General features: G+C 44.3%; 1 protein-coding gene across 3 annotated transcripts in view; it reads left to right on the top strand.

The window, feature by feature from the left end:
• CRACR2A (calcium release activated channel regulator 2A) overlaps positions 1-23,743 on the top strand; it is a 130,743-nt gene that overhangs the window by 44,561 nt on the left and 62,439 nt on the right. For 2 of the 3 annotated variants that reach the window (XM_019464815.2, XM_019464816.2), the window contains 3 exons: positions 12,245-12,495; positions 21,436-21,547; positions 22,680-22,863. In XM_019464815.2, the coding sequence (XP_019320360.2) occupies positions 12,280-12,495; positions 21,436-21,547; positions 22,680-22,863 (512 nt within the window). In that variant the 5' untranslated portion in view covers positions 12,245-12,279. Of the gene's footprint in view, positions 1-6,376; positions 6,475-12,244; positions 12,496-21,435; positions 21,548-22,679; positions 22,864-23,743 lie in introns of those variants that run through there. The other variant, XM_053895048.1, reaches the window with a different exon arrangement.

The following is a 23,743-nucleotide window of genomic DNA, read 5'->3' on the forward strand; positions in this document are numbered from 1 at the left end:
CCTTGGGCGGGCCAGCGTTGGAATGTGTGTTTTTATCCACCACAGTAAGAGGCCTGTCAGAGAAGGGGAGGGATTGGTCCAAAGCCCCCTGCACCGTGTGTCAAAAAAGTAGGTAACAATTGCGTTTTCCATACGCAAAGTCTCATTTCCAGACTGGTCTGGTTCCTGTGCTAAATACTTTAATCCTGAGCAGTGAGTGGTGAAAGGGGCCCTGCAAAGCAGCTCAGCATCTTTGTTCCTCACTGCAAGGAGGCATGTACCTGCCTCACTGTCCTGAACACACCAGAGGGTCTGCCCCAAGGCCGTGGAGAGGAGGGGAGGAGCGCGGGCATGAATAACAGGCAGCCACCCGTGAAACCCTGAGGTTTGGTTACAGAACGTCTTCCCCAAGTACCAAGATGCATTTGAGATGGGCTGTGCCCCTTAAGTCTAGTGTGTGGAGCGGGGACAGCGATAGGAGGCATCAGCTACCATCGCCTGTGCAGACAGTCCTGGGGATGCAGAGATCAGGACACCCTGGGCAGAAACATTAGCCTCATGATTCCTTTCTCAGTGAGGGCTGATTGTTGGAAGCTTGAAATGGGCCGTGATAGGAATACTGACGTTACAGAAACAGGCAGATGCTACAAATCCCCCCTCCTCACCCTGGAGAACTGGTTGCCGGATATTGCGGTGTCTTTTTTTTTTTTCAGCACCATTTCCGACACAAATGATTCAATTCAATTCTGATGCTAACTCCCCAGAGTTAGCGTAGACCCATGATTGAGGGCTCCTTCCTGTAAGACTGCCCCCCTTCAGATCCCAGTCTCAAGTCCCCAGTTGCCACCCATATGTCCGACCGACCCGCAGGAAATTCCGGGCTTCCCACAACCCCTTCTCACATTCAGTAATTCACTAGGACTCACAGAACTCAAGCAAGTGCTTCACTTATATTTACCGGTTTATTATAAAAGATACAACTCAGGAATAGTCAGTGGAAGAGATGTGAAGGGCAAGGAAAGGTGTGTGTAGGGGGGTGGCATGGTGCTTGCATGCCCTCTCACCTCCTCCAGGCACTCACCAAGGTTTGGAAGCTCCCAAACCCCGTAGGTTAGGACTTTTCATGGAGGTGTCATTATCAAGACATGATTGATTCAGTCATTGGCCATTGGTAATTAAACCTAAGCATCAGTCCCTCTCTCCTTCCTGAAGGTCAACTGTCAAATCTCCTGGTTGTTTCCTCTGGCAACAGGCCCCCATTCTGAAGCTTTCTAGAAGCCCACCAAGAATCAGCTCTTCCCCATAAACTCAGGTGTGCTCAAAAGGGGTTCATCATGAATAGCAAGAGACACCCCTTTCATTTAAGAAATTCCAAGGATTTTAGGAGCTCTGTGCCAGGAACCAGGGGCAAAAACCAAATATCTATTTTTTCATTAATCACAAATATTTACCACTCTCAGCCCTCACTGTCGATGGTCAGTTAAGAAGCCAACACATATTTCTTAAGCACCTGCCATATGCTAAGTACCAGACTTGGAATTGGCAGGGCATTTGTTTATTTAAATATTCAAATATTAATTTCATACTCACTAAGATTTATTGGGATGGCACTTCTCCCTTCAAGGACGAAGTAAGTCATATCATGTACGCTTGAAACTCTAGGCAACTAGACCAAGCAGTATATTCTAATGCTGAAAGCATGATAGAGTCAGTAAGAATTCAGGGGGACAGCAGCCAAAGCAGTCCAGACTGGGCAGCCAGAAAGACTTCTCGGAGGAGGTGGACTTATACCTGGGCCCTGAAGGCATACCCAACACTGAGAGTCGGAACAGACCTATATAGACTGTTTTTATAGGATGAAGAAGGAACTGGAAAACTTGCCTTTGTCAAGTCCTAGAAAACACTTCCCATCTGAGGCCTTGATTCCTCCTTAACTTGCTCCTTCCCGGGGGGGCCCACCAGTGTCATTCCCTCATGACATCCCATCCATTCATATTGGAGTTGTGTTTGAAAGCCTTTGCTCAGCACCCCTCCTGTGCCCTCTGCAGTTTGACAAGACCTGCCTACCTCTGCCTCCTTTTGACACTGTCCACTCAAAGTGAATGTCTGAAACTTTGAGCGGCTGCTGCATACGGACAATGCCTCTGGGGAAGCCTGGGTAATTAAAGAGATGCGAACAGATCCTGAAGATGCCTTTTGTGCTTTTGATTTCCCAACTTCCCGGCCTGCAGGAGAGATTCAAGCGAGATCAGGGTGATTTAGTGGCTTTCAAGTGCACAGCGGGTGTGGTATGTGTTGGGGAGTGGGGACCAGCTGCTCTCTATCTCCACTGAGCCCTGAGTAAGGGGGTATTCAGCTTAGAGCCCCTAGGAGGGATTTAGGTTTGATCTATGACCTTTCTGATTATAGCAGTTACTAAGCTACTGGAATTATTGTGGAATTTTGGGAAGTGTTCCTGGAAATGTTTGAGGGCTAGATAATTTCCATCTGTGTATAAAGGCTTTTCAGGAAGCACTCTGGAGGGAGAAGAGTGGTCTGCAGGTCCTGATAGAGAAAGGAAGATGAAAAGTGTTGTCATGGCTCCCCTTGTGATGGTGGTGGCATTTTCCCTTTCCTTCTGGAATATACCCCACAATTTTCCCTTTTATGGCTGTATGTTAATCTAAAAAATATTTGAGGCAGAAAGTTGTGTTCGGCCCTGAGCCCACAGCAACCATGGGCTTCACCCAAATGTGAAACAGCCCAGCCAGTCACAGGGCTTTGTTTTATTTCTGAAAGAAAAGTAGAAACACTTCTGTTGTTTTGTCTGCTATTTCCCTTGGAAAACCCACAGATGCTGTTCGAAGATCACAGGCCAAACCAAAGGGGGCTGGCATCACAGTAGGGGAACGGTCTGCTCCATTCCCTTACTGCCAGAGTTCACTGAGCTCTCTATGGTAAGGGACTGAGGATTTTCACAGAGAAATTACTTGATTTTATGCCGTTTCCTGCTTTCCAGAGTTGAATTTAGAAGGAAGAATCAGGCTCCTGGGGATAAATACAGTAGGTGGGGTCAGATTTGCAAGTCGGGAGATAGGAAAAGGTTCTGGCCTGGGCCTATTCTCTCTCTCTCTCTCTCTTTCTCTCTCTCTTTTAATAGATCTATTTAGCTATTGACATATAATAAACTGTACATATTTAAAGTGTACAATTTGGTAAGTTCTGATATATATTTCTACATACATATGTATGTGTATGTAACTATATATGTGTATATATGTGTATGCATATATAACTATATATACACATATATACTCATACATATATACATACATACATACATACATATCTGTATATATCTATATCTATATATATCTATATCTATATATATATCTATATAATTTATATATATCCATGAAATGATCACAATTAAGACTGTGGACATATCCACACCCCCAAAAACTCTCCTCTTGCCCATTTGTAATCTCTCCTTCTCACCCTTCTTCACCCTCCCTTATCTCTTTTCTGCCACTATAGATTAGTCTTCATTTTTCTAATTTTATATAAATGATATCAAATACTATGTGCTCTTTTGTCTGGCTTTTTTTTTTTTTTTTTTTTTTTTTTGCTCACATGATTATTTCAAGATTCATCTGTTTTGTTGCTTAGACCAATAGTTGATTCCTTTTAATGCAGAGTGGCATTCCATTGCATGCATATATGACAGTTTGCTCACCCATGTACCTGTTGAGGAATATTTGTGCTGTTTTGGGCTACTACAAATAAAGCTTCTATGAATGTTCATGTACAAGTCTTTGTGTGGAAAGAATGCTTTTATTTCCTTGGGTAAATATTTAGGAGTGGGATGTCAGGACCGTATGGTAGAAGTTTGTTTGACTTTTTGAAGAAACCTCCAAATGTTTTCCTAAGGGGTTGTAGCATTTTACATTCCCACCGGCAGTGTGTGAGAGGTCCATCCAATTGTCCGCATCTTTGCCAATACTTGGTATGCCGATCTTTTTTTATTTTAGCCATTCTAATAGGTGTTTGGTGGTGTTTCAGTGTGGCTTTAGATTGCATTTCCCTTATGACTAATGATGTTGAACATTTTCATGTAGTTATGTGATATCCATATATCTTATTTGATGAAGTGGCTGTTCAAATGTTTTGCCCATTTAAAAATTGAGTTGTTTGTTTTCTTATTCATGAGTTCTGAGAACTTTGTATATATTCTGGATCAAAACCCTCTATCAGATACAGGCTTTGCAAATATTTTTCCCAATGTGTACTTAAATGGTGTCTTTCAAAGAACAGGAATTTTAAATTTTTATAGAGTCCAACAGATCAGTTTTTAAAATATGCTTTTGCTATTGTGCCTAAGGAATCTTTGACTAAGCCACAGTCACAAGGACATTTTCTTCTCGTAGTTTTATATTTTTAGACATTACAGTTAGGTCTATGATCCATTTTGAGTCAATTTTTGTATGTGGTATAAGGTATGCATTGACATTCTTTTTTTTGCAAATGGTTATCCAATTATTCCAGTCCCATTTGCTGAAAAGATTATCCTTTCTCCACTGCATTGCCTTTGCATTCTTGTAAAAAAAATCAGTTATATGTATGGTCTATTTCTGGATTCTCTATTCTTTATTTTGTTCCATTTATCTTTTTATTTTTTTATTTTTAATTTTTGATCTTCATGCCAATAGCATACTGCCTTTTTTACTATAAATTTATAATGTTTTGAAATCAGATAGTGTTAGTCTTCCAACGTGGTTTGTCTTTTTCAAAGTTGTTTTGGCTATTCTAGGTCCTTTGCATTTCAATATGAATTTTAGATTGGCTTGTCAATTTCTACAAAAAAAAAAAAAAAAAAGCCTGCTGGGAGTTTGATTGAGATTGAGATGAATCTTTTGATGAATTTAGGGAGAAATGACATCCTAGTAGTACTGAGTCTTCCAAACCATGAACATGAATATCTACCCATTTATTTTGGCCTTCTTTAATTTCTCTCATCAATATTTTGAAGCTTTCTGTGTACAGGTCTTACACATTTTTGCCAGCTATCTCCCTATTTCATATTTTTGATGCTATTGTAAATGATATTTTTATTTCTAAGTTTTTGTTGCTGCTGTACAGAAATACAATTGATTTTTTAGAGAAAACTTATATCTTTTAACCTTGTCAAACTCACTTATTGTTCTAGTAGCTTTTTGTGAATTTCACCAGATTTTCTACATAGATAATCATGTTGCCTGGGAATAAAGATGATTTTATCTTTTCATGTCTGATCCAGATGTTTTTTATTTCTTTTCTTGCTTCATTGAACTGGCTAGAATCTCCAACACAATGTTAAATTGACTAAACACTTTTTTATATATGTAATTTATTGTCAAGTTAGTTAGCATACAGTGTATACAGTGTGCTCTTGGTTTTGGGAATAGATTCCCATGATTCATCACTCACACACAACAGCCGTCCCAACAAGTGCCCTTCTCAATGCCCATCACCCATTCCCCTCCTCCCCACCCCCACCATCAACCCTCAGTTTGTTCTCTGTATTTAAGAATCTCTTATGGGGGCACCTGGGTGGCTCAGTCAGTTAAGCGTCTGACTTCAGCTCAGGTCATGATCTCATGTTTCATGAGTTTGAGCCCCGCATCAGGCTCTGTACTGACAGCTGAGAGCCTAGAGCCTGTTTCAAATTCTGTGTCTCCCTCTCTCTTTGCCCCTCCCCTGCTCACTCTCTCTCTCTCTCTCTCTCAAAAATAAATAAACATTAAAAAAAATTTAAGAGTCTCTTACGGTTTGCTTCCCTCTCTGTTTGAAACTATTTTTCCCCTTCCCTTCTCCCATGGTCTTCTGTTAAGTTTCTCAAGTTCCACATATAAGTGAAAAATATGATATCTATCTTTCTCTGACTGACTTATTTCACTTAGCATAATACCCTCCAGTTCCATCCACATTGTTGCAAATGGCAGGATTTCATTCTTTCTCATTGCCAAGTAGTATTTCATTGTATATATAAGCCACATCTTCTTTATCCATTCATCAGTTTATGGACATTTGGGCTCTTTCCATAATATGGCTATTATTTATAGCCCTGCTATAAACATTGGGTGCCCCTATGAATCAGCACTCCTGAACTCTGGATAAATTCCTAGTAGTGCTATTGCTGGGTCATAGGGTAGATCTATTTTTAATTTTTTGAGGAGCCTCCACATTGTTTTCCAGAGTGGCTGCAACAGTTTGCATTCCCACCAACAGTGCAAGAGGGTTCCCATTTCTCCACATCCTCGTCAACATCTGTTTCCTGAGTTGTTAATTTTAGCCACTCTGGTGTGAGGTGGTATCTCAATGTGGTTTTGATTTGTATTTCCCTTATGATGAATGCTATTAAGCGTCTTTTCATGTGTCTGTCGGCCATCTGGATGTCTTTCTTCTTTGGAAAAGTGTCTATTCATGTCTTCTGCCCATTTCTTCACTGGGTTATTTGTTTTTCAGGTGTTGAGTTTGGTAAGTTCTTTATAGATCTTGGATTGGATACTAACCCTTTATCCGATACGTCATTTGCAAATATCTTCTGTTCCATCGGTTGCCTTTTAGTTTTGTTGACTGTTTCCTTTGCAGTGCAGAAGCAGCAGTTTCTTGCTCGACATGTCTCTGAAGGCAAGGGAAATAAAAGCAAAAATGAACTATTGGGACCTTATCAAGACAAATAGACATTTTTGTTTCTTGATCATAGGGGAAAAACCTTTGGCTTTTTACCATTTAAGTATGATGTTACCTGTTGGTTCTTTTGTGGATACCCTTTTTCAGGTTGGGCAAATTTCTCCCTACTCCTGATTTTCTGAGAGTTCTCATCAGGAGTGGATTTTGGGTTTTGTCAAGTGCTTTTTCTGCATCTACTGAGATGATCATAATGGTTTGTCGTTTTTAATTTGTTAACATGGTGAATTATATTGTTCATTTCAAATGTTAAGCCATTCTCTCATTCCTGAGTTAGAACTCCACTTGGTCAGAATGTATTTATTCTTTTTATATATGGCATTGGATTGAATCTGCTAAAATTTCCTGAAGAATTTTTGCATCTGGGGCACCTGGGTGGCCCAGTCGGTTGAGCATCCGACTTCAGCTCAAGTCATGATCTTGCAGTTTGGTTCATGAGTTTGAGCCCTACATCAGGCTCGCTGCTGTCAGTGCAGAGCCTGCTTTGGATCCTCTGTCCCCCTTTCTCTCTGTCCCTCCCCCATGCACTCTCTCGGAAAAAAAAAAAAAAAACTTTTTTGCATTTATGTTCATGGGGGATTTTTGCCTGTATTTTTATTTTCTTATAATTTCTTGGTCTAGTTTGGGCATAAGGTAATCCCGGCCTCATAGAATATGTTAGGAAGTATTTCATATTCTTCAGAGTTCTGAAAAGTTTGCATAGAATTGGTATTAATTTTTCTTTAAATATTTGTAGCATTCATCAATACAGCCACCTGGGCCTTGAGTTTTCTTGCAGGAAAGGTTTTCACTATTAGTTCAATTTCTTCAATAGTGTTACTCATTTTATCTATTTCCTCTTGAGTGAACTTTGTTATTTAGTGATTTTCAAGGAGTTTGTCCATCCCCTCTAAATTGTCAAATTTATTGGCATAAAACTGTTCATAGCATTCTCCTATTAGCCATTTAATGTCTGTAGAATTTGTAATGTGCTACCTCTCAAAGTTCTGATATTCTCATTTGTGTCTTCTCTCTTTATTCATCTTCTTAAAGAACCGGCCTTTATTTTTATAAATTTTCTCTAGTGTTTTTCTGTTTTCTAGTTAATTGATTTCTGCTCAGACCCTTATTAGTTTTTCTCCTTACTTTGGGTTTCATTTGCTCTTCTCTTTCTAGTTTCTTAAGGTAGAAGCTGATGTCATTGATTTGAGACCTTTCTTCTTTTCTGTTATATGTGTCTAGTGTTATAATTTTTTCCCTGAGTACTACTTTAGCAATATCCAACCAAATTTGATATATTGTGCTTTTATTTTCATTTAGTTAAAAGTACTTTTTCATTTCCCTTTCCATTTCTTCTTTGACCCATGAGTTATTTAGAAGTGTGTTATATAGTTTTCACATATTTAGGGGTATTCCAGGGGTCTTTCTGTTATTGGTTCTGGTGTAATTCCATTGTGGTTAGGGTACATACTTTCTATGACTTCAGTCCTTTAAAATTTATTGAAACTCATTTTATGGACCAGGATATGGACCATCCTGGACTACATATTCCATGTGCACTTGAAAAGAAAGTACATTAACCCTTTGTTGAGTATTCTATAAATGTCAGTTAGGTCGAGATAGTTGACAGTGTTGTTCGTATTTTCTGTATCTTTACTGATTTCAGTCTACTTGTTTTATTAACTATTGATAGAGGGATATTAAAATCTTTGAATATGATTGTGGATTTGTCTGTTTCTCCTTACAGTTGTATCAATTTTTGCTTCATGCATTTTAAAGCCTTGTTATTAGGTACAGAAGTATTTAGGATTATTACTATCTTATTGATGAATTTACTTCTTTATCACTATGAATTACTTTCTTTATTCTCATTAATATTCTTCCTTGTAGAATCAACTTTGCCTAATATTAATATGCAGATTTTTCTTGACTAGTGTTAACATGGTATATATTTTGCTAACCTTTTACTTTTAACCTATTTGTGTCATAAAGTTTATACTTCTTATAGGCAGCATACAGTTGGGTTTCCTCAACTTGGAGAGTCTGCCAGTCCCTGCCTGGATTTCCCCCTTCCTGTGTCATGGCCTAAAAACTCTTTAGGCAATAATAGGGCTCGTTTTGTTTGTTTCTGTCAGGAACAGGCTTTGGGCTAGAGTGAGGTGAGTAAGGTCCCTAGGGTGCAAAATTTAGAAAGTAATTACTCTCTAATGCACAGTTTTCAGAATGGATTTCTCTTTGAATATTGTACCTTAGGCGCCTCTTCCTTAAGAAGACACTCACTTTTGGGGTGCCTGGGTGGCTCTGTCGGTTAAGCATCTGACTTTGTCTCAGGTCATGATCTCACAGTCTGTGGGTTTGAGCCCTGCGTCAGGCTCTGTACTGACAGCTCAGAGTCTGGAGCCTGCTTCAGATTCTGTGTCTCCCTCCCTCTCTCTGCCCTTCCCCTGCTCGCACTCTGTCTCTCTGTCTCTCTGTCTCTCAAAAATAAATAAGCATTAAAATTTTTTTTTCAAAAAAGCAGGCACTCACTTTCAGAGTTGTGCAAGTACAGGGCTAGTACCTGAGAGTAAATTCCTCCTTTAATTTTGCACTTTAGGGGCCTCATTCAGCTCACCCTAACCTGGCCATGCTGAAGGATCACTGTCCTTCATTGACTGATGTCTAGTGTCTTAGAAAGAATTTTCAAAAATATATTTTGTTTGGATTTTTTAAAAATTATTTTATCTGGGAAAGCAAACCCAATCCCTGTTACTCCATCTTTTCTGGAAACGGAAATCTGAATTTGTTCTTTATGAGATAAAAATCCCACACAGAGAGCTATCTGATTGAAACACAAATGCTTTTAGGCAAAGGATGCAGCAAAAAAATTGTTCTTCCTTCATTTAAGAATCAATCAATATGCACCTACTGTGTACCATATTCTGGGATAGGAACTGTGGTTAAAATCAAATAAGACATGGTGCCTATCTGCTAGTCGCTCATAGCTGGCTGCTTTAGAACTATTGGACTGGTTCTCTCATGCCATGCATTACCTGGGACATGGGTCAGGGAAGGCAGAGAGCCAGAGAAAGTCAGGCCTAGAACTGAGAGAGCATCTCTACTAATTTCCAGGCCAGAGTGGCTCAAGGGCTTACTTAGCTCACATAGGTGGTTAGAAGTAGTTGATTGCTATGTCGTCCATTTTGAGGGATATGGAGGAGGGACCCAACCCAAAATACCTTCCCTTACCAGCAGTTACCATGACTGAATTCCCACTATTTGAGACTCATTCATTAACAGCAGGGACCATGTCTTATTCATGTTTGCATTTTTCAGTGTTAGCTCAGAGCCTGCTAATTGGGCAGTTGATAAATAAGAATGAATGAATGAATGATAAATGTTAAAAGGATGAACATGCCTCTGGGAAGTGACTTAGGTTATTATCTGTTGGGGATAAATAGGCCATCAAGAGCAAGTCCATAGCTTGGAGCCATGCTAGGAAGGTAATATGGTATAGTACATCGGGTCTCTAACTATACTAGACCTTGATCCAAGTTGTTTAACCTTTCCCTGACTTAGTTACCTCATCTGTGTGATGGGAATCCTAATTTACCTAATAGAGGGATTGGGTTCCATTAGGATGAAGTATGTTATGGGGCTGGCAAGAGAAAAGCCTCAAGGAAGAACAGATATTATTCATCCAGTCTTCTGGGAACAGCAGGTGGGAATAAGGTAGGGGCTACTGGATGGCAGAGACCTCGAGACAGTCCTGGCTGGGCAGCAGGAAGACACAGACTGTTCTGCTAATGCTGTACATTTACAGAAGCTCAGATGTTACCACTTCTATTATCCAAAAGCCCTTCCTAAGCTCAGTGTTGTGATAGATATTTTGGGCAATACACGTAAGCCATGCAAAAACAGCCCTACTCTCTTGGGACTTATAACCAAGGCCTTTAGTTCCCTCCGGGGAAGACAGAATAGAAATGTTAAATCTGTCTATGATTAGGTGACAGCCAGTTCACACTGTGTAGGAATGGAGAGAAAGACCCGATTCCTGAGTGAAGGGCTAGTCAAAGGGATCAGGTGGGAGCCCATTGTCCAGTCCAAGTGGAACAAGAATGTCAAGTCTCCTCTACTTTGTCCAGGCTCTGTTACACATGGTGCATTCCTGAGGCCAGAGGTAGTCTTCCAGCTCTGGGTCCACAGCTCTTGACACATCTTGTAGGTGGAAAATGTTGACCCAAATCACAGATTACTTTGGAGTTATGGTGTAGCCGAGCCAGACCCCTGGGCTCTGATAATCAGACAAACCCACCTGGTGATAGTGTGATTTTCCCCCTTTTTTCTGACAATGGTGTAGGAGATATGATCTATATTTCCTTCTTCACTTTTTGCATTTCCCCAAAATGCATTACAGTGTGTATCTGTATTTTAACATTTAAATATTTAAAAATTTAGACCTAGCTTACTTCCAAAAAGTTTTCAGATAGAAAACTCCAAGGATATGACTATTTCCTTTCATCACATTGACCCATTTTTTTTATTAGTAACAATTTATTATGTTGAAATATCATATACTTACAGACTTTCAGAGGTAGAAGGGGCCTTAAAGAAAATAGGACCGGTCTTCTCAATACACAGATGAGGAAACTGGGACCCAGACAGGTACTGACTTATTCAAGGTCACTTAAGGAGCAACAGAGTCCAGACTAGAAGTTGGTTTCTGCATAACTTCTCCCATAGCATCACATTACAGTGCACCCTCTGAAAAAAAAATCCATAAGGGGCTTTAAATGTCTGATCAGGACATATAATTTGTGATTTTATGTTGGCCAGAGACCAAACTAGGCCTGGAAAATCCAGTAGAGTAGGAAGCTCCTTGAGGACACAGTACATTTTCCTCCATCAGCTTTCCACTGCATGCTCTCAGGCCCCGTAGAGGCCTGCAGTATGAGCTAAGAGCTCACCAAGAACTTGTTGATTGTGAAGGGCATAGGAAACAGTGAATCTGAGAGAAGAGAGTTCTCCACCCTTCAAAATGCTGAAGAGTCAGGACAATGTAGGATTAAGGTCAAATACAAGTTTGATGAGCTTGGATTTAAATCTGTTTTTGCATTAACTTGCTGTGTGGCCTTGGTCAAGTCACTCAGCCTCTCTGAGCATTGATAAAATGAAGATGCTAATATCTATTTCAGAGAGATGTGAGAAATAAATGAGAAGATGTATACAGAGACCAAGACATGGTGCCTGCCTCCAAGTGAACACTCAATAAATGGTAGCTGGTCTGTCTATCAGGATCTGTTTTGTTGCTGTTAGTTTAAATGGGGAGAAATTATTTTCAGGCTTCCACTACCCACCTTCTTTCACTCTAGAAATGTCTGTTTTCTTTTCCCCCTTCTTCTTTTTTCAATGGGCTGGCTGATCTATTAGCAATCACAGCACATTTCCCCTTGCCATTCTGTTAATGAGGAGGTGGTTGGTAAGAGAGGCCAGGCACACTGGTGAGCAGTTATGGCTGCCCTCTAATGCCCTCTCATTCTTTCTCAGCCTCACTCCATCCACACCACACCCACTTGTCTCTCTCATCTTCTGTGTTCAGGTTCTGCAAAGACTTGAAGAAATTGACAAACCCGGATGGCTACCCCTGACAGGAGAATGGTCTCTAGACCCCAGACACCCGGAAAGGGTCCAAAGGAAAGCGGGGCCTGCCTGAGTCCCCTGGACAACCTGGAGTGTAAGGAGACCCAGGAGCTGGCACCGGTAGAGCTGGCCATGCTGAGCAAGGCACAGGAATTCTTTCAGACCTGTGACACAGAAGGCAAGGGGTTCATCGCCAGGAGAGATATGCAGGTAAGAGGCCAGCTCACCTGGAATGCCAAATAGCATGGCTCTCTCCATCCTGGGTTAGGGCCTGCCCCACTGGGGGCAGTAAAGGTGCCATCTACTCTGCCCTGGAAGGAGGTGTCAGCCTCAACTCTACTGGGAGCCAGATCTCCTAGGTTCATTCCTTTCCTGGCCTTTGCTTGCCGTCAGACTCACAGATTGTTTCCCCTCTCTGACTCAGTGACTGTCAGGTTTGGAAAATGGTGATAGCAACATACAGGACTTGAGTAAGACATGGTTGAGAACCTTCTGAAACAGAGTGGGAAGGCACCAGCTTGCTACTTCACAATAAAGCTTTGAGCTATGCTGAGGTGCTGTGTGTGCCTTAGGAACACACTGACAAGTGCAACAACCAGGGAGGAAGGCATTTATGGAGCTCCTCCAGAAACCCAACCACACTCAACCCCTCATAACTGGGTCCCAAGAGACATACTGCAGAACCCCGGTGTACCCCATTGCCTGGTGCAGGGCTCAGCAAACTTTCTTTAAAGGGCCAGGCCATAAGGATTTTAGGCTCTGTGGGCCATGTACACGATCACAACCACTCAATGCCATGCTGCTGCACGAGCTGACATAGGCAATATGTACACAGGTGAGCTTGGCTCTGATCCAGTGAAACTTCTATGGACACTGAAATTTGAATTTTATATGATTTTTGTGTGTCCCCAAATAGTCTTCTTTTGATTTTTTTCAACCATTTAACATTATATCTCACCCCCGAAACTAATATAACATGGTATGCTAATTATCCTTGAATAAAAAATAATAAAAGTGTAAAAGCCACTCTTAGTTCACTAGCCATAAAAAACAGATGATGGGGTCCGATTTATAACCCTGGGGCATAGTTTTCCCACCCCTGGTCTAGTGCCTTTCCAGCATTCATGTCAAAAGCTTCTTCTGAGTGTCTTACTTAAGTCCGTTATGCTGCAGCCGTGATGTCCTCTGACATAAACAAGATGCAGGCTCCACCAGAGCAAGCTGGACTCAGCCCTTCTCCAGCTCTTTCCAGCCAAGAGCATCTTGGGGAGGGATGCATGGCCGTGCTGTTGCAAGAAAATCCTGCAATGGTCAAGTTTTCTTCTTTTTATTTTTTAATTTTATTTATTTATTTTGAGAGAGAGCACGAATGTGGGAGGGGCAGAGAGAGAGAGAGAGAGAGAGAGAGAGAGAATCCTCACTGACAGCATGGAGCCTAACACGGGGCTCAATCCCACGAACTGTGAGATCATGACCTGAGCCAAAATCAAGAGTTGGACGGTCAACCAACTGAGCCACCCAGGCGCCCCTAAGCTTTCTTTTTTAAATTTGGCTTTTCAGAATACAGTGAAGTTGGGCAGTGGAATGTAGACCCTCATGGGGCTCAGTCCCCTTCTGGGCTCACATGTGGGAGCTGCAAAGAGATGAGCCATGTGACCCAGGTGAAGACTGTGGGTCTTTCCCTGGCCCCACAGGATGGTGTTTTCAGGCTTTTCCCAGAGCTCTTCCACCATGCCATAGATGCACGAATGGAGGGAAGAGACCCAGAGGACAGGACAGGCTTAGCCCACGAGAGAGCTCAGACCATCTGTGTTGTCAGTAGTTGGCTCCCCAGTACATTTCTGTCACTGAAACTCAACCCAAGTCTTACTCTCTATGGAAGGCCAGACTCTGTGTGCTTTGAGGAAACCCTGTCTGTGAACTTCATTATTGTCCTTCACAGGTCTGTGGTGGTTGGTGGTGGTGGTTTTAATGGCATACTTAACTTTTGATCGTCCCTTCTGGAAGGAAAGAAAAGGGAATTTGACATGTACTGAGGGTCAGCTCCGGACCATATGCGTGGTGCACTTCAGCACTTTCTCTGTGTGTGTGTGTCCCAATTAACCTTCACTGAAGCCCACACTTTACTGAAGGGAGGAAGAGTCATGGTGAATTTAAGCTGCAAAGCGTAAGTTGTAAGAAATCATTTGTATCTGACCCAGAATGAAGTCATAACCATCAAGTTGCAGAGGTACCAACTCAGCTACATTCCTGCTCAGTCCTCGATTGTGACCAAGGCAAGAGGAAAAGGGGACAGACATCCTACCTAGTGGATACTTACACATCATGGCCTTTATTTCTACTTTGTTTTCCAAAGCTTCTGTGTACCTGTGGACAGTGAAGCATTTGAAATTTTCAGTTCTGTAGGCTGCGAAAGTGCTATCAAGGAAGAACAAGGCCCATCACTTAAGCACTATCTCTTTGCTGCTTTCTCGGATCCTATCTGGGGGAAGATGGGCTGGAAAGAGATACGTGGAGAACAGCAACCCACACATCATCAACACTAGATGCTCTGTGGAAGCCCCATGTACCCCTTGGCTCTCCTGGGCAGAACCTACAGACATCTGTCTGTTCCTTGTCACTCCCTCATGGAGCTGCTTTGCCAGGTGACCCCTTTGGTTGGTGGTCACCTCCATGAACCTGACCACTACCACCTTGCTCACCTTTGGTTCTCAGCCCGGCCTCATGGGAACTGAAAGAAGAGCTCAGATTATGCATGCACACGAAAATTCAGCCACCGGGAGAGGCCCTTTAAAGCAGGGACTGAGGGGTGCCCGGGCAGCTCAGTCGGTTAAGCCTCCAACTCTTGATTTCTGCTCAGGTCATGATCTCACGGTTTGTGGGATCGAGCCTGTGTCTGACTCAGTGCTGACAGTGCAGAGCCTGCTTGGAATTCTCTCTCTCTGCCCCTCTCCCACGTGCTCTCACGCTCTCTCAAAATAAATAAATAAATAAATAAATGTTTAAAAAACAACAACAACAACAACAGGAACTGATTGTCAAGGAAGGTGAGGCCATGGACCCGAGGGAGAGCAGATGCAGGGGCTGGAAGAGGTGGGTAAAGAAGCAGAGTCAGAACAAGACCATGCAGGGCTTACTGTCCTTTAGGAAGAAGAGAGAGTTAAGCTCCTCCCTTGGTGCTCTTATTCTTCTTGGTCCTGATAGACAAAAAACTATTTTCAGTGGGTGAGAAAGACTTTGTATCCATCCAAGAGGTAGGGGTGGGGGGGTGCGGGTGGGGAAGGAGACTGCTGCAGGGTCTGAGCCCCAGCAGTATGGAGCCAGCCCACTCTGAGAGAGCAGGGACCACAGAAGGAAAGGAGCAGGGTCCAGGAGAAGTTTTTTCCTTTGGGGTCCCTGGAGAAACCTGTAATAACCAGAGGCAGGCTGCACTGAGGGCAAGGGTGCAAGCTGTCCTATTCTGGGGCTCCATATGTGGACGTTCTACTGCAGGGACAGCCGGTGTTGGAATCAACCTGTGTGAACAGATTGTAGGCAGCAGTTTGAGAAACCTCAGCTCCATCCATGGCCCCTCAGACCCCACCCTCTCCTCTATGAGGAAACTCTCTGGGTTCCATGGGGATTGCTCCAGGCAGAATTGGGTTGAAGACTGCTTTGCAGGGCAGAGTCTGGTGCAGCCCCTAGACAAGCAGAGTCATGGGGCTGAGGACCCCGAGTGAAAGTCAGTCCTGCCTCATAGGGACAGAGGGACATGAAAGGCCAGGCTGGAAGGGTGTGAAGGGACTTCTTCAGCCCAGAGAGGGAGAGGTGGCCAGTATGGGCAGAAGATCTCTCTGAAGACACCTAGAGCCTCAAAACCCCTGCTTCCTTGACTTTTCAAAGTGAAATGATTACCTACCAATGCCAAGTACCTACCTCCCAAGACTGCCTAGAGTTCCTAGACTAGCCACACTGTTAAGAATCATCTAAGAGTTGCAAAACCAAATATTGCCTATTTGTGTGAGTAAAGTTTTGTTGGAACACAGCTGTGCTCATTCATTTACAACTTGCCCATGGCAGCCTTCATGTTTGTGGCAGGAGTGAGTAGCTGTGACAAAGACCAAAAGGCCTGTCCAGCCTGAAATATGTATTTTCTAGTCTTCTACAGAAAAAGTTAGCTGATTCCTGGTTTAGGTTAACTTTGGACTCTCTACAATTTTTATAGCAAATTGCACTGAGTTTTAGCCCCGAATCTGCAACTTAATAGCATGTGAGTTTGTGTGAGCCTCTTAAACCCTCTAGGCGATAGTTCCTCATCTGTGAATTATTTATAGTACCTCCCAGGGTTAGAGAAGAATTAAATGTGCATATGCATGTAGAGCTCTTGGCCCTGAGACTGGGACCTGGAAATCCCTCCATAAATACACTTTGTGTGTGTGTGTGTGTGTGTGTGTGTGTGTGTGTGTGTGTGTGTGTTGGGAGCAGGGGTTGGGGGCTTGTACCCTATATGTCCTCCACAGTGTGATTTTTAAAAATTGTGGCAAAATACACATAACATACAGTTTACTGTCTTAACCATTTGTACGTGTACAGCTCAACGGCATTGAGTACCTTCATGTTGTGCAACCATCCCCACTGCCATCTTTAGAACTGTTTGCATCTTCCAAAATGGAAACGCTGTACCCATTAAACACTAACTTCCATGGGCTCCTCCTCCCCACAGTCCCTGGCAACCACCATTCTGCTTTCTGTCTTCTTGAATTTGACTACTCTAAGTTCCTCCTATCAGCGGATCACAGGTGTCTATCCTTTTATGACTGGTTTGTTTGACTTGGCATAATGCCTTCAAGGTTCATCCGTGTTGTCACAGGTGTCAGAATTTTCTGCCTTTTTAAGGTTGGATAATATTTCATCCTACCTGTGCACTGCAGGTTGTTTATCCATTCGCTCATCGACGGACACCTGGGTTGCTTCACACCCTCGTGTGAGACTGATGCTGTTGTGAACAGGGGGGCGCAAATACTCTGAGTCCCTGCTTTCAATTCTTCGGGGTATATGTGCAGAAGGAAAATTGCTGGACCATACAGTAGTTCTGTTTCTGAATTTTCTGAGGAGCCACAGTACTATTTTCCAGCCAAACCCTCATACTATGACTTGAAGTGCTCATCTGTCTCTCCTCGGGGACAAAGAAAAGGCATGCCTGCTAAAGAGGGGGCCTTCCACTCATATCCAGCTGGTGCTATTGTTGTGTGTGTCCAGTCTACATGAGTGGGGCAATTTTGCTTCTTAGAGGACGTTCGGTGATGTCTGGAAACATTTTCGATGGAAACTAGACGGGGGGATGCTACTGGCACCTACTAGGTATTGTCAGGGATGCTGCTACATACCCTATAAGGCACAGGATGGCACCCTCTTCGTCACCCAACAAAGAATTAACCATGCCAAGATTTCAGTAGTGCCGAGGTTGAGAAACCCTAGGCTATACCAAACAGTCAGCCCAAAACAAGCACGTGAAAACATAAAGCAGAATAAAGGTAATCTCACATCTCAGACCTTGAATTCTCCTTATAAAGATGTTTGGAGTAGCTGAGTTATGATACAGGGAAGAGAATTTTTGGTGCTGGAATAGAGAGGTCTGAACAGAATGCTGTAGAAGCCCCAGAAGAAGGGAGACTTTAATTCTGGCCATAAAGATGGATCTCTTCTGGTTTTCTCTTTAATAAGTTTTCCTCAGACATGTTTGAAGCTGTGCACCCATTCATTTTAAGCTGTGTGAGGCATGTTACTGGACTGGTGACCAGGAAGGTAGAGGGGTCTGGCTAGAGTGTAGAAGAAGATGGCATTTTTCCATGGTTTTGGGAGCCCCAGGCCTTTACACTGCTGCTGCAGAATTGCTTCCTATTCCTGGTCTTGGAAAATGTCCAGTTTGTAAGACCTTGCTGAGAATCTACAGTAGTGCTGGCCAGGACTGGGAGTATGAGAGGTCCAGACCAATGCTCCCTAGATAGGAGTTCAGCGTCTCCTGCCATCACCCTTAGCCGTTCATTCATTCATTCATTCATTCAACAAGTATCTGAATACTCCATGTTGGTCAGCATGGGGCTACCTGGGAACATGATAGTGAATAAAAACGAACAGAATCCCTGGCTCAGATCTCCTAGTCCACTGAAGGAGCAGACATTCATCAACTGATTGTATCTATCAGCATATAACTACAAGCTGATAAAAGAAGGCAATGTGTTCAGGGGAAGGCACAGCCTGGCCCTGACCCAGGGGCTGCAGAGCCTGAATGAAACAGGAGTTCAGAGCTAACTTAAGGCAGTGGAGGGAGGCTGGCTTTGAAGGAGCTGCAGAGTTTTACAGAGCAGCAGCATGAATTGGGTGAGCTGACTTCCTCCCCATTCCTCCTCCCTCCCCCGTCTGCCCTCCCAGATGGAAGTACAAGTGAAAAACAGGATCTCTGGAAGGCTAGTATGTGGTGCTGCTGGCAAGAGAGACTTTTGGTGGTAGGTGGGTAGGCAGGGCATGGTAATGCTGAGTACGGAATTCTAGAAAGAACATAGCAGAGGACGCTTTGACTATAGCTGAAGCCCCAAATGAGAAATCAGCTCTTTAATCCCAGCGCTGGTCTCCGCTGTGACTTTAGGCAAATCTAGAGCCTTGCAGGCTCTCCCATCAGTGGAATGAATAATCCTGTCCCTCTTTGCTCTGCTTACCTCACTTGGCTGAAAATGTAGACAGCACCAGGTGCCCAGGAAACAAGACCAGAATGAGTTGGTTTCACATGTCTCTGCAGGCCCTGAGAACAAAGATACATAAGAGGTGATTATGGTGATTGAGACTAAAGAATTTTTCCAGTAGGGCCAACAAAGAGAGGGTCAAGAATCTGGCATGGTGCAGCATGCAGAGAAGGCTGAAGAAGCACTCAGTACTAATTTGCCAGGACAGGAGGAGCAAGAACTACTTGGAAGATCTAATATCACTTTCTCCAGGTTCACGGACAGCAGAAAGAGGAAACCAGCCCGAGTTGTAGACAAGAGAGGCTGAGATTAGGTGATGGAGTGATTTGTGTTAGATTCAGGAATAGAGCCTAAGGTAGTGTATATTCAACAGCTTTTCCCAGTTCATGTCCTCGAGAGAAAAGGTACCCACGTGTGGGGGTGGCTTCAGTGAAAGGCAAATTGAGGGTCCCACCAATGTCGGCAGACCTCTTGCAGCCCATTTGTAGCTCCAGTCCTATGTGAGGCACGTCACTGATCAGATCCAGCAATCCTAGGCTGATGGTGACGGTGGGAAGGAGGAAGGATTACCCCAAGGAGAGGGCCAGACTTGCAAGGGTTTTCACCCTACCTCCCGTGTGATGCCTTTGGTTTCAAATGGGGCTAATAAAACTTCCTGCTTGCAAAATTGACTCACTCCTCACCCTGCATACTCTTACTGTGGCTTTTGAGACAGCTGGTTTATGGATGTTGATAAGCCAGAGATTCTGCTCTGTGCTGAGCAGATGCGCTTCTAGACTCTGCACACACGCTCACTCCCCTTGCTTTCTAAAAAACTCATTCATATTTAATTCAGTTCTCCTAAATGGCTTCCACATCATCCTGTCTTTCCACTTTGTAATGCATCACAGTCTGCCTTAATGCAGTACCTGCCAAATTAAACTTTATGGCTTATCAGCTAGAAGATTGCCATAGGATCAAGCCAAATGTTCTCGCAAGTTGTGTTATGGGCTTTCACACCTGCCGGCTCGTTTTCATTGTTCAGAGGGGTATATACCTTCCTTCCTACAGCCCTGTGTTCATTGTCTTCAGCTGTCAGTCACTTGCATACTGGCGATTTTGTGCACCTGTCCCTTGGGTAATGGGGAGGAAGGGGAGGGGCAGCTGGGCTATAATGAACTCCCTTGGGGAGTCCTCGTTTGGAGACTTAGATTATTAGGGTATAAGACTACGCTTGCTTCAACTATGCAAATTAGCCTTGGCCTGGGGCCACTGCACATCAGGCAGAAGGCCGGAGGGAAGCATCAGGAGCTCAGCTACTTGCTCCTCATCCCTTGGGCTGGTCCCTGCCCTCCCATCCTGTGTGACCCTAGACAGGCCAGGGCTCAGGTTCAGTGCTTATATGTAACTTCCTTGCACACCATCTTGTCCAATTCTCCCTTAGAACACAAATGCTCCTGGGGGAATGACACCTTAAGCCGGTAACAGTTAACATCTTTTTGGTTGGCAGCCAGTAGGGGGCAGAAGTGGGGCACAGCCTGGTGTGATGGGTGGGGGTCACTCAGAAGAAGGGGGCTTATCCAGCTTCCCCCGCAGAGTTGAAGGACCAAAATGTGTGTCCGCCAAAACTTACAAATGTGGTGCCGGGGCCCTGGGACGTGGGTGGCCTCCATCAGGAAGGCTCCTGAGGGTGTGACCCATACCTGCATCTCAGTAGAGGAGGTACCAGGCAGAGGAAAGGGGCCTGAGGAGACCAGGAAGGACTAGACATGAAACCTGGCTCTGCCATTCACTTGCTGGGCCTTGGTGGGTCAGTGGATCCATCACTCTCATTCTTCTCTCTCTCTCTCTCTCTCTCTCTCTCTCTCTCTCTCTCTCCCCCCCCCCCCTTCCTACTACCTTTTACCAAATGCTTTCTCTGGGCCAGGCACTGTGCCATGTTCTTTATGTTCACAGTCTCATTCAACTTGACAACACCATGTCCCATGGCTGTGATCCTCCCACAAGATTCAGTCCAGTACAGTTCTGGTCCTTTGTGGCTGTGAAGAGGGCCAGTTTTGGAGTCAGACCCCGGATTTGACTATGCATTGTTATTTACTAGCTAGGTGACCTTTGGGCAGGTAACTTTAACCTGTAAAATGGAGATAATAATGCCCACCTAGAGGGCTGCCACGAGAATTCAGTACAAATATACATGTTTATAAAAATATTGATAAATATTTTATTTATTTATTATTTATTATTTATGGATCGCCTAGCAAATTGCCTAGCACATTAGGAGGCACCCAATAGTCAGTGTTGTAACATTCAAAGGAGGAGAAGGATGGGTGGTAATGGGGTCTTTTGTAGGCCAGGGCCCACTCTGGACATTTCTGGCAGAAAGCTCTGCCTTCCCAGGGCAGCCCTCTGTGATGATCCGAGTGTTAACCAGTGCCATCTGGATTGTTTTCAGAGGCTCCATGAGGAGTTACCACTCAGCCTGGAGGAACTGGAGCATGTGTTTGACGCTCTGGATGCTGATGGCAATGGCTTTCTGACGCCAGAGGAATTCACCACTGGATTTAGTAAGTTCTGATGGATGCCGGGGCCCCAGCTACATAAAGCTATGTAAGGTGCATGCCTCCTCCCACACCACACCCATGGGTCTGTGTAGCACAAGCTTCCCTGTCCTCCTGAAGTTTCCAGGCTCCAGATTATTTGGGCCTCTTTTCTGATGTCCGCACCAGCTGTTCACACCACTGTTCTCTCAGTGCCCACTGCACTGTCTCTGCCAGGTCCCCTCCCACCTGAGAAGGGCAAGGGGAATGCAAGGGAGCTTGGGCAGAAGGCTTGACGTAAGAGGGGAGCCAAGATGAGATTTCTAGCCTCTCCTTGTCTCCTTTCCTTTCTGTGACACCAGTTCACAACAAAGTGGGATGGCTCCATGGCTCATTTCAGCCTGGGTCTGGCTGAGTCTTCCCGGGTGAGGGGAGCCAGCTATCAGAGGAATTTCTAGAGGGTTTGAATAGACCAGTTATTCTCAAAGTACCCAGGAGGAAGGAGGACAGAGATTCATGAACAAGATAAAGAAACCAGAAATACCATCAGATAAGATACTGGTCAGATACTTATCAGAGCAGGTACTGGTCAGCAGGCAGGTCTTACCACACATCTGCCTCATATAAGGTGCCATATAGTTTGTTTAGAAGTATCTGAGGTCTTTCCTGACCTCTAGGAGCTTCTAACTGCCTTGGGAGCATAAGACAGATTGCTGTATATTACAGGCAGTATGAGTATGGAGAACGTGCACCAAAACTGTTATGTTGCTTGTAAATGTGAAGTTCAGTGATGCCACTGGGAGAAGTGACTAGATGGTAATATGGAGCACAGTCAGCCTGCTGGAGGTGGACGGAGGGGAGGCTCTTGTTGTTTAGAAAAGAACCCAATGAAGAGATGAGCTCTAAGCTGGAGAGCCACAAAGGTGCCACAGGCCTGTCATCCATTCTGCCTTTCCCAGGTTGTAGCAGCTCACTCAGAATCTCATGGAAGATGGGAAGACCCCAAATCCAGGAGCTGGTGTCCAGGAATGTTTGCTGGAGGGGGTTTCCCTTTTTTTTCCTTCAGAGGAGCCCCAAACGATTCCTGGCAACTAAGAATGATAAGGTCTTCCCAGGTGCATATTGCCTAATTCAGATCCTTGTGCTGTGCATCCTATAGGCCACTTCTTCTTCAGCCAGAATAAGCCAGGTCACGAAGACGCAGGCGAGCAGGTTGAACGGCTCCAGGAAGAGAAGGTATATCAGTCCAGAGGGGAAGAACATGCGGGCGGCATGGATGAAGATGAGGAGACTCAGTTCCAAACACTGATGGACAAACTTGGAGCCCAGAAGGTTTCCGAGGAGTAAGTGACAACAGTGATTTGGGGAATGGAGCCCAGCCTAGGAGCAGCCCCTTCGTCTGCCCTGTGCACCATTAAAGTTTGTTAAGCACTCAGCCAGGCCCCAGGTGCTGGGCTGCCAGGGAGGAGGCTTGTTCCGTACCGCCTGCCCTTGGCAGACCCCTGTCTGTGCGCCATGGACCAGGGGCTCTGTGTCTGCTTTTTTACACTGTCTCATGGGAAACACTCCTAGGCTCCTCTTCTCCCACTCTCCTCACTTCTACCCTACATCGTCAGCATGGTCCTTGGTTCCATGAGGAGTGTTGTGCAGCACGGGGCATGCCGGGCCTGGAGGGTTTCTCAGTGTGTTTTGCTGAGGCTTCCGGTCACCACCAGCCTGCCAGTATTTCCACCTCCCCCAAAGCCAGCCCTGGGTCTCAAGGGCTGCAGGGCATCGCAGCCAGCCCCACGGTGCTGTGCTCCTGCCAAAGGTACCTTACGTGCAAGCATTTGCACACTGTATCCCTGAGCCGAACCTAACCATCAGGAAACTGAGGCAGGAAGTAAACCCATTTGTACCAGCCCACTACTTGGATAATCAATAGCTCGGCTGAAAATTTCAGATGGCTGGAACTTCAAATAAAACATAATCCCCCATTTTCCCCCCAAAATTTATCTAAGCCCTGACATTTAAAATGAAATGCAGTGGGCCCGCCTGGGTAGCTCAGTTGGTTGGGCGGCCAACTTCAGCTTAGGTCATGATCTCATGAGCCCCATGTCGGGCTCTGTGCTGCCAGCTCAGAGCCTGGAGCCTGCTTCAGATTCTGTCTCCCTCTCTCTCTGCCCCTCCCCCGCTCATGCTCTGTCTCAAATAAATAAACTTTAAAAAAAATAAAATGAAATG

The sequence above is a fragment of the Panthera pardus genome, unplaced genomic scaffold, assembly GCF_024362965.1.
Source record: "Panthera pardus isolate Hobbes unplaced genomic scaffold, ASM2436296v1 HiC_scaffold_6, whole genome shotgun sequence".
Taxonomy (NCBI): Eukaryota; Metazoa; Chordata; class Mammalia; order Carnivora; family Felidae; genus Panthera; species Panthera pardus.